Genomic DNA, 24985 nt, shown 5'->3' with positions numbered 1-24985 from the left:
CAGTACTTTAGGCCAAATGGAGAAATAGGTGCCTAGAGACGATGACACAAAGTTTGCAACAAACGAACAGCGCTTTAATCTTCAGCCACCAACTCTCAGTTCCGAGAGTCAAGAAGTCCAGAAAGTCTAAATACAAAAAAAGATTCCTCACTATCTTCTCAAGAACTAAGACATCATCTCTTGTATTTGCGTGACTCTGTGTCATCCTACAGGCGATGAAATCAAGAACTATCACCCAAAGGCAAGGAAGAAGGCCAGGAAAAGTGTCTTGTTAGCTTAATGAATTCAGGGTAGTCTCAAGGATAAGGCAATATCCAGCTCCATTAATTAAAGCTATGATCATCAGGACGACGACCAAATACTTAATTGAAGCTACAACAGGTAGCTATGTTTTGTTTTTACAATCGCGTGCAATTGAGGGCGTTGTGAATGCAGATCTTACAACCTTTTACTATAGCATCTACAATTGGACTACCCCTTGGCGAACCTCAATATTATCCTCGATGGAGACAAAAATGTATTCATGTCAATCGCTGACGGGAATTGAGCCCGACGTGGGGGTCGAACCCACAACCTTGAGATTAAGAGTCTCACGCTCTACCGATTGAGCTAGCCGGGCAGATGGAACATCTGCCTTGGACGGTTGAAGATCGTGTGGTAAGTGATCATTGTAAAGGGTTCAAAGTTAGCAAATTTTCACGGAGTTGTGGAGTTCCCTCTTCCAAGATCCACTATCCTAATCTCTGAGCCGTAGACAACGGTGATCGGGTGGTCCAGCTGTGGGGATAAGCAGTGGCCCTCAAGCTGGGGTTCCGGGAACTCATTACTTCGCTTAATTACGACACATGTGATACTCGCGCTACATTTCCTAATATGCCGTAGGTTTTGTTCACTCGTTTCTTGTTTGGCCGGCATACTCATAGGCCGAAACATCGGGCCCCTTTGCCGGTGGTCATGGCAAACGCGTTTCTGTGGTGCCTGAGGGCATCTGGTTTCCAACAGGGCTATTTACGATTAAGGCCACAGTTCATCAGGGCTTGTTTGGACAAAATTCCTCATGTGAGAGACCGCAACGAACTGCCCTTCTGCTATGATGGGTGGCTGGAGAAACCACATTTTTCTACTCAAAATTTGTAAAAGTGTCGCACAACGAATCCTTCAACTACGTGTGATGAATATATTCAACCGGATTGTCAGGTATCAACCCACAGACAAGGACTGAGCGGAAACTCAAATGTCTGACATAAGTCAAAAGCATCTGACGAGAACGGAACTCAGAGCTCACTCAAGTTAGATTGTAAGTCTAATGAATTTAGGCCCTTTGGTTGGCTCGCGAAGTGGTGTGCCCATTAGTACTTCACTAAGGGGTTTCATTTTGGCCTGGGACCGTAGTTGACAAGCAATTCTGAAGAGTAAAACTACGATACTGACTCGAGGGCCCCATTGGACTCACGCCAGCTTATCTGGTCCTACTATGGTGCCATTGCTCAGGAAGAACAACGCTTTAGTGTGGGGATTCAAAGACATGTTGACGTCCCTGTGCTCATATACAAGCTGACCACGCCGGTGTGCCACCAGCTTACGAGTGTATATGATCAATGAAGCTACCCCGCCAATAATTCTTGGCATTCTGCGTTCTCTAGTACTAACAAGGCAGGTCAGTTACTTTTCAAGCAATAAATCTTGCCGTTTTACGCCATCTTACTGCATGTTTCTCCTCGACTCCACACCGTAGATTGGGGTAGCAAGGCTGGAATCTCTACCGAATCGGCTAACTTGCCCCAATGTTCTGAGCCATTGTAGCAAGAATGACGAAATGCGTTTTCTAAATCAGTGGTAATCGGTGCAAAGCTGCATATTGGTATTGCATGTCAGCTGCGTCAGCTGCAGTTTCCAGAACGCCGCGCGAATTACAGAAAGCCCTTGTGCAATGGCATCACCTGGCTTACCAAGGTCAGCTTGAATGACGAACGATGTGCATGATTCATTCGAGAAGGATTTTCCATATCATGCACGCAGAAGCTATAAAAACGACAGCAACAGTCTGCGCGAACTCCTGAGCTACTGCTATCAATCGACTTTGCAAAGCGCCGATTGAGTCGCGCTGGTCAAATCCATTGCATCTAGTCAAACATGCGTGGCCAACTCAGTATTGCCTTGGCGTTCTCAGGGCTTGCCTCGGCTTGTCAACGAGATCTTGTTCTCGAACGTCGGCACACACACCGTAAACCAATCACTAAGCGCGCCGACGACCAATGGCCCCCCATTCTGTCAGAGGAAGAGACCGTCTTGGTCAACGCTTTCGACAATGTCACCATTGATGAATGGTCTGACTATTACGGTCACCAGGTCAAGCTCGCTGGACTTGGTAAAGAGGCCGCGCAGTGGACTGCAGACCAGTGGACCAAGAATGGGTTTGACGCGCATCTCAAGGAGTACCATGTTTACTTAAGCTACCCCATCCACGCCTCTTTAGAGCTTACTTACGCCAATGGAACGACCAGTGCGGTTAGCCTAGATGAGGATGTCCTGGAGGAGGACGATGTGACGGGAAGGGAGGACAACCAGCCTACGTTTCATGGATACTCCGCTTCAGGCAACGTGACGGGAGAATACGTCTACGTTGGGTCAGTGCCATCTCTATTTCTTTGTTGTAGGCCTCAATACGGAGCTAACGGATTCTGAAGACGAGGGTCGCAAGCCGATTTTGCTCGTCTGGTCGACCTCGGCGTTGAGCTTGAAGGCAAGATTGCGCTCGCTAGATATGGTGGACTCTTCCGAGGTTTGAAAGTAAAAAATGCACAGGATCATGGCATGATTGGTGCTGTAATTTTCACCGACCCTGGTGATGACGGAAACCAGACCGTGGCAAACGGCTATGAAGCCTACCCCAGTATGCTTGATTGGATTTCCCCCGTGTAGGCCCTCAACATACTAACTACATGTCGTATAGATGGCCCAGCTAGACACCCCAGTGCGGTTCAAAAGGGTTCAGTGTTGTTTCTCTCTACTCACCCCGGCGACCCCACGACTCCAGGTTACCCTTCCCATGAAGGCGTCGACCGAGCCGATATCTCTCCAGTCACCCCAAAAATCCCCTCTATACCCATTTCTTACGCATCTGCTGAGCCCCTGTTACAAGCTCTTGACGGATTTGGCGTATCCGCCGAGGAGGTTAATAGGACAATTTGGGCGGGCGCTCTGAACGCCAGCTATAGCTCTGGACCTGCTCCAGGTGTCACTTTGCACCTCGACAACTTGATGGAAGGCAAAATCACGCCCATATGGAATGTCATTGGTCATCTTAACGGCACCAACGCCGACGAGACAATCGTCATCGGGAATCATCGCGACACCTGGATGATTGGAGGCAACGGAGACCCCAACTCTGGCTCTGCCATTCTTGTGGAGTTTACAAAAGCCGTCAATACTTTAGTCTCGAAAGGGTGGAAACCTAAAAGGAATATGTGAGTTTTGTGATGATACAATCGAACCTTTGGCCGGTTCTGACAATCGTTATCCAGTGTCTTAGCTTCCTGGGATGCCGAGGAATACGGTCTTGTTGGCAGTACGGAGTGGGTCGAGGACAACGTCGATTGGCTCACCGAGACAGCCGTGGCGTATCTCAATATTGACGTAGCGGTTTCCGGTCCAAGGCCAAACCTGGCCACTACGCCCGAGTTGCACACTATCGGCACGGAGCTTTTCAAAAAGGTCATCTACCCCAACTTTGGCGGCTTCAATATCAGCCTCTACGATGCTTGGGAAGCGGCCTCCGGCGGCATCGTCGAGGCCCTTGGTAGCGGTAGTGACTACACTGGCTTCTTGCACCGGGGAATCAGCTCAGTAAGTGAACGAAGAACTGACCCTGAAGGGGATATACTTGCAACTATTACTAAATTTCCCAGCTTGACGTGGGCTCCGGAGGCGGTGCAACCGATCCCATCTGGCATTACCACAGCAACTACGACAGCTATCATTGGATGGCGAACTTTGGCGATCCCGGTTTCCTTGTCCACTCAGCCATAGGACAGTACCTTGCCCTACTCGCCTTCCACTTGGCTGACGATGAAATTTTGCCCCTCGATTTGCCCAACTACGCCACTGAGCTGCGTTCGTATCTTGAGGACTTAACTGAGTATGCCGAATCAGAGGGCGCGGCGATCGATCTTTCGGAGTTAGCCGATGCCATTGACGTCTTTTCTACGCGTGCCGATGAGGTCAAGGCATTGGAGCAACTCGCTATCACGACAAACGACACAGGCCTAATCTCGGTTGTCAACCATAAGTACCGCGACTTTCAAAGGGGATTTATCAGCCAAGGTGGCCTTCCCGACCGGGAGTTTTATAAGCATGTTGTGACTGCACCTGGATTAGACACAGGTAAGTGCTAGAAAGTTGCTGAATGGAGTAGCTTCTGATCACCTTTGACAGGATATGCCGCTGTCCTGTTTCCCGGTATCACAGAGGGTATACAGTATGGCAACGGTAACCTGACGGTAGCAGAGGAGTGGGTGTCTAAGACGGCACGCGGCATCATCCAAGCTGCAGAGATCCTCAAAACTTGATTTGTCGACAAGGCATGAACAACGCGACTTTTCGTCCCCGACGGCGAGTGGTTTTGGTTTATGCGGTGGTTTTCTGTAAAAGCTAGGAGGGTGCATACTCTAAGCTTCAATGGACGACGTGCTAGCGGTGGTAAACGTGGAGCCAACTTGTGATACCCTCATTTCGAAGTATTGAAATAACATATCTGAAACCAACGATGACAGCGCATACGCAAGCATTGGAAGCTTGAGCTGCAAATGTTGGTAAAGTAAGAAATCTAACCCCTAACTGTCAAGAAGGTTGAATGTAGACTTGCATGACATTGTCATGTTGCCTGTTGTCAGACATGCGTATATTTCATGCGGTGCCCCATTTCGAAGTTGTCGTAGAGGCACTGTTCGGGTAGGAAAGATCATAGGGAAAACGGCTTGACTATCTACAGTGTAGAGATGGGTGATCCAGCTCGAAGAAATACGTATCCTTCGAGTCGGTCAGCTGTGTGGGGACGAGACTCGGTTCGGAACAACCATCATTCCGGTCCGGAGAAATCGGCCGACCGGAGCCGGATGTGCGTGATGCACATGACAGAAGTACTTACGCGAACCGAATTAGTCTTTCCTCCTTTCTTGTCACTCCCCCCTGATTAATGATGTGCAACCAACACGTTATCCAGATAATACCAGTTTCTGTTTCAATCGATCTAACTGGATGATTTTCTAGCCGCTTCAATCATTACATAAAGGCCATTGACTGGGTATATGAGAACTTGTCATTGCCGAGTTGAAAATGACATTGCGATGATGGCCTCCCATTGGTTGTCTGGGCGACCCCGGACATTCCCAGTGAACTCAGCTTGCGCCGGATCTTTCATTCTTTCACCGAAGGCTAAAGATTTCGGGTAAACCAATGATACACAATGGTGCTGCTGACGCGACCTACGTCCCGCTTCAGAAGCCTAGTGACTCATGCTTCAACTAGGCTCCCGTTGCCGTGCGACACCATTGGTGGTTCATTGCCGGTTGAATTTTGGAAGTGCCGTCCGACAATGGACGTATCACACGACTAGAAAGTGCTACAGAGTAACCAAACAAGGGCCCTCAAAAAGACTATCTCGTGGTCATATGATCAAAAACAGGTTCAGTTAACCTCCCTCCTTCAAAGAAAACAGCGGTGACGAAGCTAGATGGCGTAACATGGTTTGTTGATGCGCCGCAATCCGTCTCGGCGACACTTTTTCCCACGGCATCAATTGTCTGCTGAACATTTCACGACACCTTGACGGCCTGCGATTCGATTACTTGTCGTGACGAGGTGAATGCACTATTACCTGCCCGTATTGAATGCCCAACGCCCCTCCAAGTTGGTAGCGAACCTTTTGTCACGAGGAGATCGGAACCCGGAACGATCGACAGGTAGCTCAATTTTATAAACTAGCGGGCGAAGAAGAATGCCTTTAGTCTGTCAACTGTTTTCAGTTATTGTGTGGACGATCTTCCGAGATTCCTAATTGGCAGATCCCCTTCGGATGTCCGGAGAATTTGACAAGCATTGACAGCGCCGGAGAGCCGACAAATATAAACTTCCGCATTCTCCGACTCTCGACCGAGGAAACACAATTGTTCGGCAAGGCTCAGCCCAGAGGTGCCAGGACGGCACGGTCGCTCGTCTGAGAGGCCCAAAACGGGCCACTGGATGACGAATCGTCATTCATTATATAATAGTTCGGTCTTAGGATGCTTCAATTGCCGTTTTAGAATCCACATATGTCCAGCGGTGTTCCGGACGGACCGGTACTTAAGCCCTTTTGGGAGTTTCTGTTACGCAATACATAGCACGTGGAACCCAACATCGACAGGTAGCCAGATGCTGTTGACAATGAATCTCCGCGGCTGATGTGGCTGTTAAAGGTCAAGTCAAATTCCAATACTCATTAACTTGGTAGTACTCACTCTACCCGTACCTATCTTCCGTTGTTCGTTGCACATCGCTAGCGCATGTTTGGTATGCCGATTCTTGTTGACGTGTTCGCACCACACGGACTTGTGCCTCATGACCTCTAGCCTCAACCAGTTTTTGCGTCGCTCCGTGTTCGACAGTTACCGCTCAAAAGAAGACGGGGCTCCTGGCTCTACTCTATTACATCGAGAAAATCGAGCAGGATAACGGAAATCGCCCTTGGGATCAACATAATTTGCGAGAGAGCAGCCTCTATACACCTCTGGCGAACGCCGTTCCTCACCCCGGGCTTGGCACAATGACCCGGCCCTCGATGTTGCGCTGCGACCCACGAGAATGGAACTTCGACATTGATCGATTCATCAACCCATTCATCCCACATCCTCCATGGGAGCACCTCCCTTATCCTATAGCACACTTCTTCGGCTATCGTAAGGCTAAGCCCATCAATGCCGGCAACATCGTTCCCGTATTCTGGGCCTGCATTGGCGTCTTCTGCGGCGTCGCCGTAGTCGCCCTCGTCTCTCGACAGATACCAGTTTTCAGGGAGCACGGTGCACCAATAATAGTGGGCAGTTTTGTAAGCCAAGCCCCTTTTCCTAGCTCCACGCTGTTCCCACCTCTCCTACACCGAGAATGTTACGGAGGGCATCATCAAGGTTTCTGCCCCGGACCTCGATATCCAAACCGTTTCATGCCTCGCATGTGACGACACACCGCTTCCACATTGCTTCCTCGCCGACGATGACGTGACCAATGGCTGACTCGCTGTTCTCTTCCTGTCGCAGGGTGCGGCCGCCGTCTTAGAGTTCTACTCGATCGAGTCACCCCTCGCTCAGCCCCGCAACTCAGTTTTCGGCCAAGTCCTTGCCGCCTTGGTAGGGGTTGCGGTCTGCAAGCTGCTTCAGCTGAGCCCCCATTTCGAGTCCATACGCTGGCTGGGAGGGGCCCTGTCCTGCGCCCTGGCGACCACCGTAATGGCGCTTACGAAGACTGTCCACCCCCCTGCCGGTGCGACAGCGCTGCTGGCCGTGGTTGATGATGGGATCGTCCGTCTGGGATGGATTCTGGTGCCCATTGTCACATTTGGCAGCGTCATCATGCTTGTCGTTGCATTATTCATCAATAATGTTCAACGGTGCTTTCCGCAATATTGGTGGTCGCCCGAAGATCTTAGGGTCTGCAGCGTGCCCTGGCGGCGGAGAGGTGATTTAGAAAGCAGGGAGAATGTTGCATTCGACGGAATCGAGACGCGGAGCAGCGGAAGCGAGTCCACGGCAAGGGAAGACGCAGTATTAATCATGAGGCCAGGGGAGGTAGTTGTCCCGAAACACTTGTTTATCACGCCGGAAGAGAAGATGTTCTTAGAGGGATTAAGTAACAGACTTTAGATCACTTGCATCATTAGCCAGTATGTGTACTATCGACAGGATACTAGAAAAATTACATTTTGTTCTGTTCATCAAATGTTTCGGTTCATGTTATGTTCCATTCTCTATATTCATATGCCCTTATTCCAAGTGATATCTCATCATAAAACTGTACTTGTCCCATGGTCTTTTCCTTCCCTTAGAAGGGAAGCGAACCTGCAAACTCCGAGGTCATTATACCTGTGAAACGCTGCAAAGTATACCATCAATCACCACCAAATTGCCCATTATCCACGTCTGTTACCCCTCATTATATCACGGCGTGTCTGTCGTAGGATAAAGTAGTTGTCTGTTCTCAACCCTGTTTCGTAGACCTGGTACGAGCCAAACGCAACTCCTCCATCTTTGCGGGGTTTTTGGTCGGATCATTCTCTGCGTCACCATCGGCGCCTGGATTGGCCATCTCGTACTCCAAGATCTTAATGAACTTGTAGAATACGACAGCAATCAAAGTGCCAAAGAATGGTCCAATCCCTGGAACAAGATTAGCTTCCTGTGTGAGCTTAACGTTATGGATGACAATCCAACTTACAGTATATCCAGTGTTCATGCTCAAAGGTTGCCGTGATGACACAGGGTCCAAAGCTTCGAGCCGGGTTGAGTGAGCCTCCAGTAAACTGCACACCCACCAACTCTGCGATGAAGAGAGTCAAACCAATTCCAACAGGGGCAATGAAAGTAGCTCTATGCTTTTCTTTGGCGAGCATGAAAATGGTGAAAACCAATTCGGCTGTCAAGATAGCCTCGATGAAGACACCTTGAACCAGCGTAGCTCCGCCGCCCAGTTTCGTGCGAACATCGAAGTTCTCCGGGAACAGAAACCTGACAATAAGTGACGCTAGCATTCCCCCTAGAAGCTGGGCGATGAAAAGATAAACCGCCCGCGCTGCGTTGATGGCTTTGACGAGATACATGCCGAGCGTGACGGCTGGATTGAACAGGCCGCCACTAATACGGAAGAAGATCCAGACGTTGACCATAAGAGAGAATCCAAAGATGATGGAGATGTAGAGAAGGGTGCCAGCATTCATGGCAGCGGAGGCACCGTTGCTGCCAGCCGGCTTGATGTTGGCGACCTCCGTTCCAGCAAAGGCGAAAAAGAGAAACATTGTCGTGCCAACAAGCTCACCAAGACTGGCGACGAAGTGGTTCTTCAAGTCCGAGTTCATCCATTGGGTTAGGGGAAGGCGCATAACCTGTGCCTTCTCTTCCCTGGATAAGTTGTGCCAGTCGATTCGGGCCTGGTCTCCGTTGGTGCTGCGGACCGCAATACCGCTCCGGGGGTAGCCCGCCAATTCCTCGTCGTACATTCTGCGAGACGGGGGTCTACCGCCGTAGTCACCAGGCTCATAGGACCGAGTCTCCTCGAAGTAGTCCTTGGCGTCCGTATGCGAGTCGTAGTTGAAGTAAGGTTGAGGACGGTTGAGGTGTGCGCGAGGTGGACGAGTGCGAGGTGCACGACCGCCGCTGTAGTCTGGGTGGCGGTCGTTGGGTCCCCAGTACCGATCAGTGTCCGAATCCTCTTCGTATTCTCCGAAGCGGCCACCGTCTCTCAGAGCACGATTGGACTTGGTTGAGTTACCGGTACGCAAAGGCTCTTCAACAGAGTCTCTTCCCCCACGACCTGTATTGGTATTTGCGCGACGGGCTGATCGTGAACCACCTCTTGAGTTCTGTCGGGAATGTGAGACGAATTTGGATTGTACTGGGTTCTCTTCGTCCGAGTAGCCGTGAGGGTCGACTGCTGTTGCTGGTGACACCGGTGAGGGTTCGCCCTCGGGGGCTTTCAGGTGTCCTGTCTGCTCTCCTGACATATTCTTTCGAATACGGGTGTCAAGCGCAGAGGCGAGGAATGGAATATTATAGAGGGAAGGGGAACTTGAGATGTTGAAGTGCGCTATCTTGAAGACAGATGCTTGGGAATATCAGGAAAAAAATGATTTATGTCGTCTGGTGTCCAAACCGCCTGGGGGTTCAAAACCGTGCTCCGAAGATGTCCGAACCCATAATATATCTTCCATTCAAACTCAAACTCAAGTGGGATGCCCAACCAACCTCCCATTTGCTCGACGTCACCGCATCTTCGGTTAGTTAGGCCATGATCCCTTCCGTCTGATCAGCCACCCATTTAGTTTCGACAGGGACTGCGGGGACGTTGGACTGCGGAAGTGGCAGTGGTGGGATGGAGGATTCGACAAGGTACCGTTGAGCCTCGTTGTCGTCTGCCTGCCTTGAACCCGCGAGGGTCGCCGGATTCACGGGCATGAGTGGTCGAGAGGCCCGAGGTGGCTCAGTGAGATACCCATGGGTTATCCCTGTGTTGATCTTATGCGATGTAATCGAGTGCGTTGTCGGGTCTGACTTGCAAGCAGTCGCGGCGACAGCGTGCATTATGAGAGAAATTTGAGCCTTGATCCTAGGCTGGTGACGTCAAAGTCGGATCGGTGTGATGGGAAAACTTCAACCCATGTCCACAGGGACTATGGACCTGGGTGAAACAAGCTCCAATTTGAGGCGGATGGGTCATTGTGGCGTCTGTGTGATTGTGGTTGGACTCGTAAACTAAATCTTAATGTGTTGAAGAAGCTGGGATCATTGCCGTTTTAACTCAGGAGACCCAAGCCACTAATGCGCCATTCTCGACACGTCGACTGCAGTATCCTTGCGTGACAGCTTCACGATTGCGTCCTTTATTTTGGGATCCTGGGGAGATCGGAAGACACTAGTCACCATTCCCAAACACCCATTAGCAACTCTAGATACATGGACTGAGAGTCATCTGCAACTTGAATAAGACAAATCATTACCTGAGAGTAGTATCATTTCTCCGGTTATCGGCAGCATTGGGCTGAATCATGTACACTTGAATATGAGGAGGGTATCTAAGACTAATAGTTTGGAACGACGTAGTACTACACCATCATTTTTGGCTTTGTGGCTGATCTGTGACTGACCCTTGATGCAACTGATCGACCAACTTTGAGAAGAGGTCCGAGAGATTGCGCAATTATGGTGATGTCATTTTATCCCGAAGTGTACAGCTTTCGTGCGGAAGATGAAGGAAGACAATGGGGGCTACATTGAGATAACGTTGAAAGATGCGATGCTGGTGTGACTCGGGTGAGAAGTATACTGTATAGAGCCACGAAAGAAACTGGGAGGGGTCATGCTTCTCGAAGTCCATTCCCTTCTCCCCTTTAATCTGTCTCTGTTGGTCCAGTTTCTGGTCACAGTTTTTCGATGTTCTTTACAGAAGTGCAGAGGTGAGGAAGACCGAGGGAATTGAGCTTCACCATCTTTAAATCAGTACCGAGTCGCGAATTAAGTCGGAGAAGATGATGTGAAATATATCTGGTCACCGATGCTTACTGAATAATTGAGACTCACTGAAGCTGGCCAGACTCACTCGGTTCATCTTGCTACACAAGGAGGAAGAGACATCTTCTGCTATCATTTTATTTCCATCTACTGTCTCAAGATATAAACTCTTTTGCCTATTTGATGGCAAAAGCCGAAGTGTTCTCTAATGCAATGGTGAGAAGCTCGTGAATAATGTTAACGAATTCTCTGGCATCCCCTGCGATCGAAGCCTTGCCACAACAGAGTGAAGTGCAAGTATCCTAGCTTTGCGTACTGCTGTTCAGAAGGATTAAAGCCTAAGATGTCATATTTAGAGACGAAGAAGTTGAGGGGCTGGGTACGTACAGCTTTAGAGCATCCACCTCGGGGATCCTGTGTGGCCATGTTCATTCCCGGGGTCTCTCTCAACACGTGCTCTGTCTCTATCTCTCACGGGCCCGCTGTCTCATAGTTCCACGAATAGGCATACTAATCTAACGATAATACGGTATTACTCCGCTCGGAGAGCGGAACATGCGGTTGCCAAGCGGAAAAGGGGGCGCGACAGCCCCTTTCTCCAGTCTTCTCGGCATTTTGACAGAAAGGATGAGAAGACCAATGGATTATGATTATGGCAGAGTCATTAAGCCGTGAGAGAAATACCGGAGTGGCCTCCCCGTAGGCTGTAGTCAATCCTTTACCGTTGTAAGAATCCCTTCACTTGATGCTGCATGACGCCTGACCTTGTGGCTGGATGTCATGTTAGGTTACTGCAGATGATTGCAGGTTCTCCACTATTACCACGACACACGTTCTTCTAGGTGTACACCGGTGACAGGCAGACTGTGGCGAGAATTTAGTAATCATGACACTCAGTTTCGAGCTTCCCATCCTCTTCACAGCTTCTGACCAACTTTTGTTGAAAGTTCAACCTCCTGGCTTGGGTTGACTCGAGATTGTGTGGCTGGTCACTGCAGGTCATGAGGATGGGGAAACGGCAACAACCTTTCGTCCTAGCGATACCTCCACCTCGAATCTGTCAGAAGCCCCCTGATGTAGAGAATGATCTGCGCTTTCGGAGTGGGGATTGCCAGGATATTCTCTTCCGACGTGCAATGACTAATTGGAGTATGGCGTTCAGATCGGTTGCACGGTTTAAACGGCTCGAGGGGGCTGGTTGCGAAAGTTATGTCTGACTGAATGTTGGCATTCCCTTGCTCAAGTTCTGTGAAATGGACCTGGAATCCTTGACCAGTGCTTTCGCCAGCTCATGCCATAATGACTTGCGATAACTCGGGGCTTGATTGAGAGGGCCAATGCCAGCAATTAATGAAATCCGAATGGCTGGTCCAGACCGCTATTTGATAAATACTACACATGACCCTAGAACAAATCGACGGGCCGTAAATAATGTGAGATCCGTCGATCGAATATACTCGACTGCATCGGTATGTCATCGTGTTGATCACGACGGGCTCAAACAGACCTGAGCTTTCAGAGAGGTTCCAGCGGGTCGGTGACGAGGAGAGGCTTGGCCTCCCTTTACTTTTCACTACGAGACCAGTGCAACTCCCAAAGAGACCAGCTGAAGCGGCATACTCGATGTTGAGGGTCAAGGCACAGGGGTGTATACTCTTTCTATTAGGTAAGGCACCTACACCACAAAGACAGTTAGGTTTAGTCACGAACGTCGAACCAAGGTCTCGGACTTGGTGGCTAATGCTCCTTGTGACTTTTAGACCAAGGTTGGGCGTTTGTGCATCGATTATCTAATCTTTAAAACCTATGAGGCCAAAATAAAGACGCCAGACATTTATGTGGTATTGTCGATGACATACTGTAGAGTTTCTTTGATAACGTGGAAATGGAATCCGAAAGCTTTGGTCTCCTAAACATAGTGAATTCGGAAGGTTTGCAATTGTATACTGAAATCACCGCACCCTCTCTGACATTTGTATTGGTTCCTGAAAGTGTTTGCATGATTGGTATGCTGTTAATTAGAAAGTCTATTGTATAGATCAAAAGTATTCCACCGTCCGTCCAAGTCAATGCCCTTCGTATACTTCCAAATGGCTCGGCCACATCGTTGGAAAAGGGAAGTAAACAAAATTCTTAATCTTCTCCAATTCATTATATGGATACAAATCAGACTTTGACAGTGAGCACAACAATAATCGATGGTTGATACACCGAATAAAGATAGAAGCTATCAACAAAGTGGGTTATTCTTTGTCTAACACCTAGGAGAGGAATGTTAAGCATGTGAAAGGCCTCAAGCTGGAAACCTACCAGCCATGCACCATCTCATTGGAACTTTCGCCAGGCTAGCCTGTCTCGGTCTATTGCTATTCTTGTTTTGAACACTCGCTTGGGGAAGGCTCCAATCAAAGAAAACAATCGAATGTCGAAAAACGCCACAGCTTGCCTCGAATTGGGATATGGGATGAGTTCAGAATAGTGAATGAGACCTCAGGCCCAGGAAAGCTTGCGCCGTAACCATGAAACCTAAACTTACTGTATCTGCTTGTGTTTGTACCTACAGCTTATCACAGTTCGTATTGTACCGAAATGTACTCCTGAAGCTTGTCAGTCCTAGAGTCATTGGTTTTTGGTTTCTCAGAAAGACTTTTTGTCAACGACCGGAAGTGCGGCTCAATTAATAATACTTGACAATGAACTGTGAAAAGTTTCATGCTCAGAATCCATCTTTCCACTCAGTACTGGCATCAACACTACATCGCAACATTCACAGCTCATGTACTGCTTTGAAATTGCACCATACAAATTTTTATCTGCCTCATCTGTTCTTCTCCCTCATCTATAATGCCGCCATTATATTGAGCAGGGCTGGACCTTATACATCCTCCTGTGTAAATGAATGGTCACTGTGCAGTTTGGTCGTCTCAAAGTTGGAGAATGAAGAGTGGATTGTTCGTGAGCATTACATCAAGGCAGATAAATCTCCATTCGCATTCTTTTACTCTGATCAATAGTGTTTTTTTGGTTTAACAGAGGTCTGAACAGTGGTTGAGTACAGCAATAGTTGGAGATGTCCATCGACAGCTCTTGGCACACATTCATCCATTCATCAATCAGCTTCTACCCCGGCAAGCTCGGCAACTTTAATTTCGTAGGTTACTTAGGATCAGCGTATAACTAGTCACTGCCAGAATGTTCAAGTGATCATTTCTGTTCGTTTTCCAGAACTTCACCTGATAAAAGGATCAGGCTCGTATTGCTCATATGTACCCTTTCGGCCATAGTTTAATTATGAAACGATTGCTCATCTCTCGATTTGTTCATATTAACTTCTACGATTTTATATTGCAGATCCTTTTGATAATCGATGCCTCAGTATCACGACCGCCTGTCCTCCAAGAGGGACCTGCCTTGAATGAATGAACTACCACCAGGTATGTCGCAAATTTAGGCTACGCGTCCTTAAAAGGCGCACGGGTAGGTAAATAGTGCTTGAAGCGTTTATGTCGAAAGTCCTTAGACTAGTACAAGCTTTCTAAAACCGAGTATGGGGTGAGGGTAGTATGACCACGATCGCGACAAGTCTAGTGACTTGTACTTTTCGCCATTGGTAACACATCCATCTAGCCCCTGAATCGTCATGACTCAAGGTAGGATGATTGGGAAGGCCAAAGGGCAATTTGGGTCTCACAAAACCATCTTAGAGAAGTTGGCATCTGTGAATTGCTCATAGATTTCCACAACATATTCCTTTAGCTGAGAATTGACATATTAAAACTTCAGTCCTCGAGGAGACTAACCTTGCAATTCTGGGACAGAGAAACAATACCGTTCGCAATACGAATGTTACCAAGGTCTATGGCGATCCAGTCATGATCTAGATTTCCAAGACCGTCGTGGTTGGGACCTTAATTTTCCACCACCCACAAGGGCGACAGGGCTTTTACGATAGGCTTATTGACCCCTTTTATTCTGCGGGTGGGGTCACTGCCTCCAACGCTAACTTTCACGTCCACTTCAAGAAACTTCTTGTAGACCACTCTGACAACAAATCAGCGGAGGAAACCAGCACTCCGAGCGTGAGCTACGCCTACGCCTACTTCTACAACGTCAGAAGCTATGGCCTCTTGTTTCGAACTGGGACAGCTCACATCTATAAGCAACATGTTGTACTACATAAGGCGTTAATTGCTGCTTGCGATTAACGGCGTCGTTTTTGCGACACAACACTAAAACACTATGGACACTGACTTGAGGTGTGCAGGCAATGGCCCAGAGCTAAAGTTTGAGAATGTTGGTAACAGTACAGTTTTCAACGAATCTAGTAAAGAGACCGGATAAGTTGACAGCGGCCTTCTTTCATACCAGATTGGTTAAAAGATGGTGAGGCTGACATTGATTGATATACTCTCGCTGTCGACTGTACGGTTGTTCTCGGAGACCAAAGTGCTAACAATGCGATGACCGGCAAGCTTAATCCGGGTAGTCTTCCATGTACCTTCTCTCTCCTGGGATCTGCCAATTTGAAGGCGGCTATCACGAAATAAGCGGCCGCGTCAGATTTTGGCTCCTGAGCAACATAGCTCATAGACTGAGTTGGTTCAACTTGGTAAATAAACTTCGCCCACATAATAATACGGATTTTCCAACAATCCGACTCAAATAAGACATGTAGAATCCAAGCCATTTTACCACATCTTAATTCCACAAAGTTAATAACCATGTGTCTCACTGTCAGTTGACGCGTTTCAAACCAATACGTAGTCACCTACTACAAAGTAGTTGGTTCAGACATACTGAAATTGTATTTCGAACAGTGATACCATTTTGCAACCTGCATAGAGACAAGGGTATTGAGAGCTACACGTTCACGTGTAAAGGTTTGGAGGACTCAGCGTAACTATCAGAGATAGATATCATACGTATCTGCATTCAAAGCATTGTAGCTCAGTACACATCAATTACTCTGGATGGCAAGAGCAGGGATATACTAGGAAAGTCATCGTATCCATCTGTACTACATTTTTCACATACTCAAACTTATAGCCAGTAGATTCAATGATCAGTTGACTGTTATCAGCATGTCTAAAGCCCCCTAATAAGAAGGGTTCCAACTTCGATCAAGCACGAAAATGAATGATTAGTCTGTGAGGCTATAGGCACAAGGCAAAGTGTAATGTTATAGTCCGCCAGTCTTAGGCTTACGGGGTGATCCAAAAGCCCTTTACCATTGCAGCATGCATTCATCTTCGTCATGGGCGTTCGTTCCCATGCCGATTTCAATCAAGTAGAGCCATCAGGACTGGCATCAAGCTTTTCAAAGGTCTTCAAAATGGCGTCTCTGGTCCTCGCAGCAATATACTCAATCTCCTCGCCGGTGCTTGTGTAAGCCGGTGCAAGAAGAACGTGGTCGCCCAGAGTTCCGTCCTTTGTCCCATTTCCAGGGAAAAGACTGATTCCAAACTCGTCCAAGCCATTGAGATGGATTTTGTTGGCTATATCTGCTGATCGGGGGAATGGCTCTTTGCTCTTTTTGTCGCGGACAAACTCAATCTACGAACACGACTTAATCAGTTGATCCACGGTTTCTCGTAAGGAATTATGTCAACTTACTCCCCAGAAGAGACCTTTTCCTCTGATATCGCCAACATAGGGATGGTCACTCAAATGCTCCCGCAAGAGTTTTTCCAGGAGGTTTCCCTGCTTGCGAACATTTGCGACCAGGTTCTCTTCTCGAATAATGCGCTGCACCTCCAAGGCCGCAGCACATCCCACAGGGTGGCCTTGATAAGTGTGCCCATGAGAGAAAGCTCTTGAACCCCCTTGTAGTTAGCAATATCGCTGCACAGTCGATTTGTAGTAGAATCTTACCCAGATCCATCTTTGAGAACATCAGCTACGCGGTGGTTGATGAGCATACCAGCCATTGGCGCGTAACCACCCCCAAGTCCTTTCGCAATCGTCTGTATATCAGGCACCACATCTTCTTGCTCCCACACATGCAGCGTTCCTGAACGACCCATTCCAGACATAACCTCTGAGAGCAGATTAGCAGCTTCATCCGAAAGCACTCGGTTGGATAATAGGGCCTAACCGTCCAAAATCAGAAGAGCACCGTATTTGTCACAAACACTTTTCATAGCCTTGAAGTACCCAGGAACAGCTGGGACACATCCCAGAGTCTGTATCCAGAAATCAGCACAGATACGCTCTTAGAGATGTTGTGGTAGATCCTACAGCGCCAACGACGGGCTCAGCAACAAACGCGCACACTGTGTCGGGTCCCAGTTCTTGAAATTTGCGGTCTAGCTCATCCGCTAGTTGTGCGACGTATTCTTCCGTCGTTTGGCCTTCCGGCATTCCACGATACGCATTACAAGCCGAGACTCTAGCGATGTTAGGCAGCAGAAGATCTAAAAAGAGACTCCGTCGAGCTACATGACCGCTCATTGAAAGCGAGCCTAGGGTGGTTCCGTGATATGAGCCTTCCCTGGCAATGAAGTTGACGCGTTTGGGCTGTTGTGGGGATAGCTCCAAGTAATACTGCCGCGCCATTTTCATTGCAGCCTCCATTGCTTCAGAGCCTGTGGCGAACGTTTAGCAGGTTTTATTCAAAAAGGAAAACCCGCGCCCATCTCTTACCAGAGCACAGGATGAAGGCTTTTGACATAGCACACCCAGTGCCTTGTACCAACTCAGTCGCCAGCTGCTCGCCAACTTCATGACCAAAGAACGTAGAATTGCAATAAGCAAACTTGTCAATCTGCTCAACCATTGCCTTTTTCACACGCTCGTTGTTCATGCCTATGCATGCGACGGCAGCACCACAGGTCGTATCAAGCATGGTTCGGCCATCGGAAAAAGTCAAATGATTTCCATTTGCTGAGATGACTTGCGGCGGTACACTTTTAAGCGAGCGATAAAGAACAGCACTGGTAACAGAAGCCTCCTTTCCAGTTGCTTCAGTTGCGAGTCTGCTTGCAGGGCTCATCTTCGAGACGGTCACGGCAGTGCCTTGTGGGTCAGTAGCCATTTCAACACAATATATTTTCAAGAGTGGCAAAAAGTATAATCGGAGATCAAAAAGTTGCACGCTGGGGGTTCGTTATTGAAGATCACTAACGCTTTACAAATTTTCGTTCGATTAAATAACTTTGACGATCGGAAAGCATTGTTCTCAAGTGGGTTCAAGGCACGTCGTGCATCTGCACAGCGTATCTGGCGTATCGCCCGATACCGGCCCAAGGTGGGGTAAGTATGGCCGAAAATAGGATCCGATCTGATGAAGACATGGTTTTTCCCGAGTCCTAAGCAAGAGCAAACTCAACGGTGCAGTAATTACGTCAACAAAAGGTGTTCTCCGGTCTCATCCAGTATGTCTGTCCAGTCAACCTGACTTGCACCCGCAACCTGTCTTCTTTGCCACAAATCTTCCAAGATAGCCAAAGACCGTGCAATGTTCTGAAATTGCCGCTTTTGCAGCGTCATCTGCAAGCGGACGCGGACGGCATCCATATGCCCGTCCTCTGTAGCCTCGCTACCGGCCAGAAAAAGTGGAAACAGTATAGCCGATTCGGTATGGGAGCCAATCGATATATCTGAGACATGCCTCAAGATATCTGATACTTGAATACATATCTTCGCCGGCAGTGTATCCCATTTAACCGTAGCAGTGAATCTTCCACCTTTGCCATCGCCCTCAGAGGCGAGTCGATCCCGAATGAGTCGGTACAAGATTATCAAAACTGCGCTCCTGAAAGCGTATGCCATAGCAGCAAGTTCTGGAGCGGCATCATGCCGGCATTGCCAATGCTGCAAGTCTTGCTCGACTTTTGCGCATGTGACGTAGAAGAGTGCTTGTCTTTTTGATATATCCTCAGCTGCAAAGTCGGGTCCAAGCTTTGTTTCCTCGTCAAGAATGCTAAGAGTTGCAACGTGACGGAGTAGATCTGTGGCGACGCCTAGGTATGTATCAACAACATCTGTGATACCATCCAAATAGCTGCAGTCAAGCAAAGGTCTTCTCCTCAGAGTGACGCTGGCGATAATGTCATGATATGCAAAGTTTCGAAGAATCCACTGTCCTTCGGAACTGCTCTTGAAGACATCTGGACCACGCAGCACCCTACCATTGCTTGTATTGACGACAGCCGATTCAATGAGTAATTTTGCTCCATGGAGATGGGAAGACCATCCACCATTGTCGCCCCTGCTGACTTCTCCTACAACAAAGGCAAGACATGTTGCCGCTTGTGTCTCATACCATGTGACATGCTGCTGGGGCGTGCTCAAGGCTATTGTGAAATTGCTGATGGCCGTTGAGTGAGCCTTAAGGGCAGTTACTTTGTAAGATTCATTGGAAAGAGACAAATGTCCCGAAGCGAATGCTACCAGTGCGTCATACAGAACATTTGATTCCATGGCCATGGGAAGAAAGGCTGGAAGGTTCGGTTAGCAAGAACTCTGGGAAGACGGATTGGGCCATAGGTATGATTCTACAAATTTCGCGCAAGACTTACCCGATAGGAACGAGTTGAACTGCTCACTGGCTGTCAGGTAGTGGCACAAGACTGTGATATAATATCGCATGACCTGACGCTTTTGATGGGGCTCGAGATGGTCTCCAGTGGGCATTGGTGAGCACAGGGGGAAAGAAGACGATGATTCGGGCACACTGGAAGTCCTCGACGTTGGTTCTATTTGCTTGAAGGGTTGCTTCTGGTCAACCCAGCTTGTTGGCACAACATCGCGAGTTGACGACCGAACACACTTCAGGTTCAGACGAGCACAAGAACCGCATGTTGGAAAGGTGTTTTCGACACATTTCTTCCGCCTGGGTTGCAGGATGTCAGATTAGCAACAAAAGAATGGCCATGGGGACAAGGTTTCATGGGTTCCTACCGATATCGGCAAGTCAGGCACCCTGTTTTGTCATGCTTTGAGCCCTTTCGACGTCGGGTTTCCGACTGCGTGGTCGATACCACAGCATTTTCGGCTTGGCCCTCCATAGAATATGTACACATAACCCCAAAGGACGATATCTGGCGTGTTGGGCGTAACCGATGGCATAGACGACACATGGGGTTTCTTGATGTCAAGAGGGAAAAGAGGGACCTGGAGGCGGCCCACGCACAACGAGTGGACTGCAGCGAGAGATAACGGAATTCCTCAGCTCACTTTTCACTGGGGCGCTGGCCTGTTTTGCTCTAGCACCCATGTCGGTGTATGTACTAGGTATAGTAAGTTAGAAATATCTCCCCCGCAACAGCGGACATGCGGCCATCATCTTGTTCCCACTCTTCCCCACCCTCCCTAAAAGGGGAGTTTTCAAGCTAGAAGACCAATGGAATGTATTACCTACTGGCCATTCCTTGTCGTGAGCCTGGTTCTCTGTTATCTCGGCTTCGCAGGTTAGCCTTGTTTGTCTCCGAGTAGCGTCTCTTCATGACTCAGTAACTGGTACGGTAGCATAAAGATAAGAAAACTAACCAATAGATAGCAAATTTATTCAAACATCAATCCTAGTATAGATATTCATGACTCAAATATATTATCGGTAATTTCCTAGTTTGAACTTTGCCTACTACTGTGCCTTAAGCTTGTCTCCCACTGACCTCAATCATGGACAGGTGCGGCACTTTATTGTTTTCCTCTTGATGCAGCTGCTCTCGAACATCGCCGTCCCAAACCTTTTCATCCGCTGCAGGGTATGCGCGTTTGAACATAGTCCAAAAGGAATTTGCAAACAACATATCCATAGACTCAATCCTGCGGCCCTTCAGTTCTGAAAGGCAGGAGAAGACAAAAATTGCGCCGATGTATGTCATTATGGCGAAGAATAGCAAAGTGTCGCACTTCGTCTTCGACAGTATATGAGAAGTTGCGAAAGTGATGCCTTAATTGACAATCCAGTTCGTGAAGAGGCAGCAAGACATACATCATGACGGAATCCTGGAAGGAAATATCTCGGCAGCAACAACATACGGAGCGACGGAGTGGCCAAATGACCAGCCGAATGCATAGAGCTAAACCCTATTCGATGGATCGATCGTCTAGCCAAGCTGCAGATAAGGGAGGAAGGGTATAAGAGGCCAATGTAAAAGCATCGACGTTGCCTAGATGATGGCATCAACAATTAGAGGGAGCCGGCGGCCAACGCGATCGACGATGACTGTTACGTAGATGATGGTTGTCGCAAGCTAGGCCACACCGTACACTCCAGTGGTCAGAAGTGAGATTAAGCCCGTTGTTATTCCAATCACAGTGAAGGTCTTATGCTATGTCAGCGACAAGGGTTATGTCATAGAGGCACTGTTCGGGTAGGAAAGATCGAGTCTACAGACAAGCTGATAATGCCCCCCCCTTGACAACCCGAGAGTACCGTGCACAGTAACTGATAGGGGCCCGTGCACAGTTGAGCTGACAATGGGGTAGATACGCGCACACACGTCACAAAGGTCTATAGGTCTAAATTAAAGGAGAATTTTGTTCTTCTCGCTCCACGTAGTCTAGCAGTAAGTAGCGCTCCTAATAATCCAAAGGCTATAGGTTCAATCCTAGCTTTTTCTGACTTTTTCTGACTTTTTCTTTAGGTAATTCTAAAACGGCTCTACTAGGGAGGGTTAGAATGGTCTATCTTACCCTGCTTCCTCTGCTGCGCTCTAGGTTAGGATAGGCTAAGACTATCCCTTTTTTCCCTCTACTACCTCTATTACCTTTATTTTTTTACCTCTATTTCTACTTTTTCCCTCTGTTTTTTTTCCTCTATTTATACCCTTATCTATTAGCTATAACTATATCTACTATTAGCTTAACTATATATAGGCCCCTATTAGTTATTATATATAGTACTCTTAGGTTATTAAGAGGGGGGTATTATTAGCTAATCTAATTACTTAGAAAGATTATAAGGAAAACAGCTTAACTATCTATAGTATAAAGATAAGTAATCTAGCTTTAAGAAATATATATTATAAAATAATAAGAATTATAATAGTTACTTAATTAATTCTATTATATGTTATATAACTATAGTAAATTCTTATAGAAATAAGGAAAAACCTCTATTTCTTAGTTAGGAAATCCTTAGCTAATCCTAGTAATATTATTAGTAAAGTTACCCCTAAAAGTAAGGCTAACTTACTACCTATTCCCTAGTAATTTACTATAAGGTAACTATATATTTACTAGCTAATTTAATATACTTATATAGTAAGCTATACATTATAGTAAGCTATATACTTCTTCTTCTTTTTCTACTTTTTTATAAGTTAATTAACCTATAATATATAAAATTAATTAAAACTACTTATTGCTATCTTCTTTATTACTATCTTAAACTACCTTATAGGTTTATACGTTATGTCTAGTTTTTTAATAATTACTATATTATTATATACTAATATAGCCTTCCTAGTAGCTGTTATAGTTCTAATAAGATAAAGCTAGGCTATAGTAGTATTATAAAGTAACATAAGGTAAAAGTAAAACGTAATAGCAGAGTAGTAAAGTAAGATATATAGTAATAAGAAGCTAAATAAATAACATAAGATAAAATAGGTAATAAATAAAAGGTGTATTTATAGTTAACTCTTTTTTTATAAAAGGTTACCTACTAAAAGGATATATACCTAAGGTATATATAACGTATTATATATATATTAGGTATTTAGTCTTTACTATCTATTTATCTCTTAACTATAGGCACTTACTACCTTATCTTATAATAAGTGCCTCCTCTTAAAAAGACCTTATTTTCTTTAACTAAATACTTTAAGAGCTAATTAAGAAAGTAATAGCTACTATTTTCTTATCTCTTTTATATTATAGCCTTATATCTTAAGGTTATTTATTTATATTCTAACTTTACTATTTATTTATTATTATTATTACCTAGGTTAATAGCCCTAGCCTAGCGCTTTTTTCCTTATAGGCCTATAGGGCTACTAAGCTTCTTTACTAGTTAGGGTTACTTATTACTTCTACTACTTAAGCTTATATTACTAATAACGCTCTAGGTAGTAGTATATATCTCTTACTAAAGGTAAAATGTCTTTATAAGTAAAGTAATTTAATTTTATAACTTTTTAAAATCCCTAGCCTTAAAATTATTAAGGGTGTTAAGATTATTTACCTTATAGTTAAGGTTTTTAACCTTATTTTTAATAGTATTAATTTATTTCTTAATATTATTAATTTAGGCTACCTACTAGTAAATCTTTTTAGCCTTAATATATAAGCTTTTTTAACAGCCTTATTAATATTACTTTATACTACTATAGCTACTTTAGCCTTATTAATAGCTATTACTAAGGTAGTAGTGTTTTTTATATTTTTATAAATTAACTTAGTATACTTATTAACAGACAGTTAAAGAAATATATAAAATATAATATAATATAAAATATAATATAAATACAGTATAATATAATATAAATATAATATATATATTTATATTATATTATATTAAGAAAAAAATACATATATTTATATTATATTGTATTATATTTTATATTATATTTTGTATTTAATATAATAATACAAGATATAAAATAAATATTAGTATTTTATAGTATAATTATACTTTTAGGACTTTATTATACTTAGTAATACTATATATTCTAATTATAAATACTATAAAATATATATATAAATATTTAATTAGGAATAAGTAAAGATTATTAGTATTATTAAATATAAAAGTAATAAACTCTATTTAAGTACTTTTATTTAAGTATTATATAACTATTTAATCTATATATAATTTAAATATTTTATATAGTAAAGCTTTACTTTAAACTATATAAGTAAGATAAGATTAGTATTTAAGTAATAATAAACTTCTTATTATATATTAAGATCTTTTTTAATTAATAAAGACTATTTAAGTATATTTAGCTAATAATAACTTGATATAAATATATATAACTTAGTACTTAAATTCTTTTTAAATTCTAAAGTTTCTAATTATGTTTTTTCTTTATACTACTAATTTCTTATTTTAAAAAAAAGTATTTAAATCTTATATTTAAGAGATTATTATATATATTAACTTATTAAGAGTATTAAATATACTATCTAGATTATCTAAACTACTAGATTCTTACTATTTCTTTATAAGTATTAATCTTTTTCTAGTAGTATTAAACAAATTAGTTCTTCTTTTAGTATTAATATTACTAAATTAATTAAAGCTACTTTTTACTATAATAAGAGTAGAAGGTATAGCTAAGTATTAGCAAGCTAATATAAATAATATAAGTAATTTCTTTATAATACTATTCTACTAGTCTGTAGAATTTATATATATAATAGTTAATAAGTATTATATTATGTTCTATATATTAAAGTAGTAGTTTGATAATATCTTAGAGATTAAGTATTATAGTATTTAAAGTATTATATAGCATAATATATGTAGAGAAGTATAAAGAAATATATAAAATATATCTTATATTATTAAGGTTAAGCTTAATAGAAAATAAAACTAAAATGTTTACTTTTAAATTACTCTTTTATTTAAGTAAGTAAACTACTAGCCCTACTAATTACCTAACTAGGTAACCTTTTATATTTATAAGACTTATAAGATTTAAAAACTTTCTAATTTCTTTCTTTTTATATTTTATATAATATATTATATATATTATTGTATTAATATAATTTTATATTATAATATATAGTAGTATTAAAACTAGTTACCTAATATATATAAGCTCTATACTTTAGGTATT

At 44.8% G+C, this 24985-nt stretch overlaps 5 protein-coding genes and 1 non-coding gene across 6 annotated transcripts; 2 read left to right on the top strand and 4 right to left on the bottom strand.

Annotated features, from left to right (window-relative positions):
• Positions 1–546: 546 nt before the first annotated feature.
• On the bottom strand, positions 547–619 carry GLRG_13177. Its single transcript has one exon. It is a non-coding gene; the product is annotated as a tRNA-Lys (tRNA).
• A 1514-nt stretch (positions 620–2133) lies between these two features.
• Positions 2134–4568, top strand: GLRG_06805 (PA domain-containing protein; the record flags this gene model as incomplete). The annotated part of the gene is made up of 6 exons (XM_008097345.1): positions 2134–2627; positions 2688–2893; positions 2954–3467; positions 3525–3846; positions 3909–4383; positions 4435–4568. 6 exons carry the CDS (start codon positions 2134–2136, stop codon positions 4566–4568), a joined length of 2145 nt encoding a protein of 714 aa, XP_008095536.1.
• A 2234-nt stretch (positions 4569–6802) lies between these two features.
• On the top strand, positions 6803–7895 carry GLRG_06804 (HPP family protein; the record flags this gene model as incomplete). The annotated part of the gene is made up of 2 exons (XM_008097344.1): positions 6803–7084; positions 7293–7895. The coding sequence occupies 2 exons, from the start codon at positions 6803–6805 to the stop codon at positions 7893–7895; spliced, it is 885 nt and encodes a 294-aa protein (XP_008095535.1).
• A 334-nt stretch (positions 7896–8229) lies between these two features.
• GLRG_06803 (MIP family channel protein) lies at positions 8230–9748 on the bottom strand (the record flags this gene model as incomplete). Its single annotated transcript, XM_008097343.1, has 2 exons — positions 8230–8408; positions 8467–9748. The coding sequence occupies 2 exons, from the start codon at positions 9746–9748 to the stop codon at positions 8230–8232; spliced, it is 1461 nt and encodes a 486-aa protein (XP_008095534.1).
• Positions 9749–16535: 6787 nt separating this feature from the next.
• GLRG_06802 (aminotransferase class-III) lies at positions 16536–18285 on the bottom strand (the record flags this gene model as incomplete). Its single annotated transcript, XM_008097342.1, has 6 exons — positions 16536–16805; positions 16866–17064; positions 17124–17289; positions 17347–17434; positions 17490–17836; positions 17895–18285. 6 exons carry the CDS (start codon positions 18283–18285, stop codon positions 16536–16538), a joined length of 1461 nt encoding a protein of 486 aa, XP_008095533.1.
• Positions 18286–18590: 305 nt separating this feature from the next.
• GLRG_06801 (uncharacterized protein) lies at positions 18591–20087 on the bottom strand (the record flags this gene model as incomplete). The annotated part of the gene is made up of 3 exons (XM_008097341.1): positions 18591–18950; positions 19098–19639; positions 19772–20087. Coding segments are annotated over 3 exons (1218 nt in total), but the record flags the coding sequence as incomplete, so codon positions are not given.
• Between the last annotated feature and the right edge of the window lie 4898 nt (positions 20088–24985).

Source organism: Colletotrichum graminicola, assembly GCF_000149035.1.
Source record: "Colletotrichum graminicola M1.001 genomic scaffold supercont1.26, whole genome shotgun sequence".
Classification (NCBI taxonomy): domain Eukaryota; kingdom Fungi; phylum Ascomycota; class Sordariomycetes; order Glomerellales; family Glomerellaceae; genus Colletotrichum; species Colletotrichum graminicola.
The sequence above is the reverse complement of the archived record's forward strand: the minus strand, read 5'-3'. Positions and strand labels throughout refer to the sequence as shown.